The sequence below is a fragment of the Bison bison genome, unplaced genomic scaffold (genome assembly GCF_000754665.1).
Source record: "Bison bison bison isolate TAMUID 2011002044 unplaced genomic scaffold, Bison_UMD1.0 scf7180017860735, whole genome shotgun sequence".
Classification (NCBI taxonomy): Eukaryota; Metazoa; Chordata; class Mammalia; order Artiodactyla; family Bovidae; genus Bison; species Bison bison.
The window spans coordinates 2,136-7,812 of NW_011491307.1; the positions used below are offsets into that span (position 1 = coordinate 2,136).

A 5,677-nucleotide genomic window follows, 5' to 3' on the forward strand; every position below is an offset into this window, starting at 1 on the left:
CAAATAGCCAAAGCGATCCTGAGAAAGAAGAATGGAACTGGAGGAATCAACCTACCTGACTTCAGGCTCTACTACAAAGCCACAGTTATCAAGACAGTATGGTACTGGCACAAAGACAGAAATATAGATCAATGGAACAAAATAGAAAGCCCTGAGCTGTTCTTTAAAGTTGACTTATAACACTAATAGTATTGAAACTTAATCATCTGTTCTTATATTACCACCATTTTGACCATCATTTCCATGGCTATCACTGGTTTAATAATGAAGATTCTCACCATCAGCTTTACTATAGTCAGTATCATCTTTTTGTCATTAGCATAATCTTACAAATTACCATCATCAGTTCTTTCCCCATCAATACTGCCAGTACCATCACCATGAATAAGAGAGTGGAAACTGGTTCTATGCATTTTTTTATTTTTAATGCCTCATTTTTCAGAATCTTCTATTTCTTTGTGTCTTCATGCTATGGTGATAATTGTGGGAAGTATCATAATGGCATGGTGGATATCTTTTATAAAAATGTCTTAATAAATTTGAGAATATAATAAATATTTACATTTGGAACACATGATTACATAGTTCATATAACATAATACATACACAATGTCTAAAACTTTCTTTAAATTATTCCAGAAAAAAAGGAATGCTAGATATTTGGCACAATATTGGCAAAATGTTGATGTCAAAGCAAGATGATAGCTACAGAAAAGTTTTTACACCACTGTCTGTATTTTTCTGAATGTTTTAAATTTTCTACATTAAACATTAAAATGAAGAAGTAAAGTGAATTCAGATTTAAATATTTTTTAAAATATCAATGTCTTTAGATACAACAATCAATCCATAAAGAATGTATCAAGGTAAATTCTGAATATAAATAATACTTTTATAGGAAAAGAATTGACTACAACTAAAACTTCCCAGTGCTAAATGTTTATTTATTTGGAATTCTCCAGACCAGAATACTGGACTGGGTAGCCTTTCCCTTCTCCAGGGCATCTTCCCAATCCACGGATCTAACCCAGGTCTCCTGCATTGCAGGCAGATTCTTTACCAGCTGAGGACACTAATTTAAGAAAGCATTACAATATCAAACAACAATGCAAAAACCACGATTACTTTTGCACCAAAGATACAGCAGGGCTTCCCCCAATGGCCCAGCAGGTAAAGAACCCGCCTGCAATGCAGGAAACACAGCTTTGAGCCCTAGGTCGGGAAGACCCCTGGAGGAGGGCATGACAACCCCCTACAGTATTCTTGCTGGGGAAATCCCATGGACAGAGGAGACTGCTGGGTCCAATGGGGCCTGAAGGGTCAGATGTGACTTGAGCAACTGAACCCAAAGGATACAGCAAGAAGTGAAGGTACTTTGGAGAGACCAGCCTCATTCTCTTAGAGAGAAATATGAATTTTGGGAATCCCAAAATTAAAGAAAATATTTTAACATTATCACTAACAGTGAAGAGTCAGATTTAGAAAGAACAAAAGCAATACTACTTCTCCCTCTTCTTTTTTTTTTTTTCATAGAATCACAGTAATAAATTAGTAGAATATTTAAAAGATAATCATCTTTCTGTATGAATCCATGGGATATGACTGGCCCTCATTCCTTAACTGTCATTGCCCAATTTCCTAATATTTTATACAAAGTTTTTCCAGGGAAGTCCCCAAGACAAGAAAGAATATCCCTCTGTCCCAGGAAATGAAAGGTAGTTTAAGAATTCCTGAGGCTCTTGAAACTGTACTGTCTATGGTTCTGAAACTGAGAGAGAAAGATAAGGAAAGAAAACAGGACCAATGAAAAAAATAGAACTCAAGATAGGAATCCTCCAAGGAGAATTTTCTTATGTTGCAAGTATAGAAAGGTAGCTTGTTTATTCTTTCAGTAATCCTCCCTAACCCCAGGGACACTCTGTTGCAGGGTTTGTATATCTAAAGATCTGCGGATCATAAAAGACAGGCAAATTTTTAGAAAAAAGATGTTTCGGATGATGAAGATCTTATACTGTAATTCCAAAATAAATGATCACATCAAATATATTTCTACTCTGTTTTTTCATAATTTTTTCTACTATTTACTTTTCAGGAATGTCGACCTGAGAAGCCTTCTTAACTGTAGATTTGAACAGTCAATCAGGTAGGAGAATGAACCAGGAGACAGGCTGGAGAGTTGCTCATATTCTCTATCTTCCTGCCTGTATTAAATTTACATGCCAAGGATTTAGAGCTGAATCCCTATCTTATGATGAATATTGTGTTTGTGGATTCTGAAGACTTTTTACTAGCTGCATTTTTATTGCCATATTTCTAGACATTTTTCAAAGTAAGTATATAGTTGATAAATATTCAGGATGCAGTGGAATAAGTATTTAGTACAGAAAGTCTGATTGCTCTTTTATTTAAATGTTAGGAAAAAGGTTTTTACCCCAAGTGAATTTTTGATACAATTTTGTTTTGTGAGTAGAGAACCAAAAACAATGCTTGGCATGTGTGTTTCATAAGCAGGAATGATAAAGTTCAACCATATACAAGATATATATGGCTATTGAGGAAAGTTACTCTTAATTCCTTAAAGCCAGCCTTCAACAAACGTTAAATAATTTTATTTAATTAAATAATTTCTAAAAATTCTCACTACATTTAACGTGATAATCTCATGGGATTTCTAGAAATGTTCCCTACTAAATTCACTTTTTTATTCTAGTCACATCATATCTTTGTCTTCTCCTTTCATGGGTTTCCCAAATATTGAATGATTCCTTTTAATAGAAAGCACTCTAATATTTACATCTCTATTCAGAGTTCTTTATAGCTCTTATTATTCCCTCACTGTCAATTTTTCTTAGGTTAAAAACCCTTCAAATGATTTTGTACTAAGTCAAGAGACAATAGTGTGGTGGAGAGCTTAATAATTTACCCTCTGTTAGAACTTAGGATGATAAAAGACAAGTCTTTATCAGAAAAGATGGTAGGCTGGCAATTTGCTCTGAATTCTTGGAAAAAAGAAAAGATTTTCTCTTGAAAAGAGGTATGTGTGTGTATATGTGTGTATATATATATTTATTTATTTAAAAAGATATGTCAAAAAAAGTGAGTAACAATCCATAAACAGCATATAATGTTAATATTTAATAATCTAGTGATCCAAATATTGTATAATCTGTGATGCTGAGATTATTTAAAACATCACTGCTCTCCTTCAAAATATTACTGTCTAAATAGGAAAATCCTCAGCTGCAGGACACTGGTTCCCATCAGAGATAGCATTCCATATGTTATTTTCTCTTTTCTTTCAAGTGATGCTGAATCAAACCTCAGTCACTGAATTTCTCCTCCTGGGAGTGACAGACATCCAAGAACTGCAGCCTGTTCTCTTTGTGGTTTTCCTTGCAATTTACATTGTCAGCTTGGCTGGAAATGGAGCCATCCTGATGGTTGTCATCTCTGATCCAAGACTGCATTCTCCTATGTATTTTTTCCTGGGAAACCTGTCATGTCTGGATATCTGCTACTCCACAGTGACTCTGCCAAAGATGCTGGAGAACTTCCTCTCTACACACAAAGCAATTTCTTTCTTTGGATGCATAAGCCAGCTTCATTTTTTCCATTTCCTGGGCAGCACTGAGTCCATGTTGCTGGCCGTGATGGCCTTTGACCGCTTTGTGGCTATCTGCAAACCACTTCATTATATTCTTATCATGAATCATCAAGTCTGTATCCAGATGGTTGTCACTGTCTGGATCACTGGTTTTTTCTATGCCCTGCTGCACTCAGTAATGACCTCTCGCTTAAACTTCTGTGGTTCCAACCATATCCGTCACTTCTTCTGTGATATTAAGCCATTGCTGGAGTTAGCCTGTGGAAACACTGACCTCAATGAGTGGCTGCTCAATACTGTCACAGGCACCATTGCCATGGGCTCATTCTTTCTAACATTTCTGTCCTATTTCTATATTATTATCTATCTTTTCTTCAAGACCCATTCTTGCAGCATGCTTCATAAAGCACTGTCTACGTGTGCCTCCCATTTCTCGGTAGTTGTTCTTTTGTTCGTCCCTGTTGTTTTTATTTACATTCATCCTGCCTCAAGTAGCTCCATGGACCAGGATCAGATCATTGCTGTTATATACAGTGTGGTCACTCCCGTACTAAATCCACTGATCTATACTTTGAGGAACAAGGAAGTAAAAGGGGTCTTAAGGAGGGTGATGTGAAGGAGGCTCTGACTTGAAGATATCTGAAGAACTCTTCAGAGGCATAAATAAACTGGTAATGAGAAACTGGAGATAGCAAGTTTATACTGCTTCTCAAATTGTTTACACTTTGTAAAACAGAGTGCGTGTGTGCTAAGTTGCTTCAGTTGTGTCTGACTCTTTGTGACCCTTGGACTGTAGCTTATTGGGATCCTTTGTCCATGGGATTCTCCAGGCAAGAATACTGGAGTGGGTAGCCATTTCCTCCTCGGGGGGTCTTCCCAACTCAGGGATTTAACCCACATCCCTTATGTCTCCTGTATTAGCAAGTGGGTTCTTTACCACTAGTCCCACCTGAGAAGCCTATGAAACAGAGGCAATAGTATAAAGAAAAAATAAATGAAAAAGCCCAGTAATTTGTGTTAAACAGTGCATTCCTAGGGAATATAAGGGAAATTTGAATAAATGTACACTATTCATGGAATCTGAAAGTTGAATTTGTTTGGGAGATATTGGTTGATACAACTGATCTGTCATGTTTGTGCTCTTAAATAAAATCCGGTACAAAAAGTTGCCTCAGATACTCATACACTGTATAGCTGGAAAGTGCTTAGGCCAATTAATCTGTGTGTTTCCTGCAAGTAAACATATTATAATGTGACCAGTAAAATTATTATGCCATTATATTTTAAGAATTTAGGATCATGGGCTCAAATGGAAAAGTAAATATTAACTCACACATGAGTGAAAGGACATTTTTAATCAGTATGTCGTGATTTCTTTTTCTCTAAGCGGGGAGGCAAGTAATTAAAACAAATTTTGCTGTTACTTCTACTTAACAGAGGTAAAGTAACCAATGGTTTATCTAAAGAGTTTTGTGAACTCTGACTGCAAAGATGTATTATAAGTCAACTGACAACCTGTCAAAGATTACTGTAAAATATTGTTAAAAGTATAGTCAGTTTGAAAAAAATCTCAGGAATATATTTCTGGCTTTTAGCATGTTATTTTCCCCTCAGTTTTTGGTTATGAATATTGAGTTTCAGAACTTTCCCTATCATTTATTTTGTTCTTTGATTTTTATACTTATTTTCACAGATTGTAATGTGATATCAGTTCAATTCAGTTCAGTCGCTCAGTCATGTGCGACTCTTTGTGACCCCAAGAATTGTAGCATACCAGGCCTCCCTGTCCATCACCAACTGCTGGAGTTCACTCAAACTCATGTCCATCAAGTCAATGATGCCACCCAGCCATCTCATCCTCTGTCGTCCCCTTCTTCTCCTGCCCCCAATCCCTCCCAGCATCAGAGGCTTTTCCAATGAGTTAGTTCTTCACAACAGGTGGCCAAAGTACTGGAGTTTCAGCTTCAGCATCATTCCTTCCAAAGAACACCCAGGACTGATCTCCTTTAGAATGGACTGGTTGGATCTCCTTGCAGTCCAAGGGACTCTCAAGAGTCTTCTCCAACACCACAG

The 5,677-nt window shown here is 36.6% G+C and overlaps 1 protein-coding gene across 1 annotated transcript; it reads left to right on the forward strand.

The window, feature by feature from the left end:
• Positions 1 to 3,305: 3,305 nt before the first annotated feature.
• On the forward strand, positions 3,306 to 4,220 carry LOC104982862 (olfactory receptor 12D2-like). The gene has a single exon (XM_010832306.1). The coding sequence runs from the start codon at positions 3,306 to 3,308 to the stop codon at positions 4,218 to 4,220; it is 915 nt and encodes a 304-aa protein (XP_010830608.1).
• The last annotated feature ends 1,457 nt before the right edge of the window (positions 4,221 to 5,677 follow it).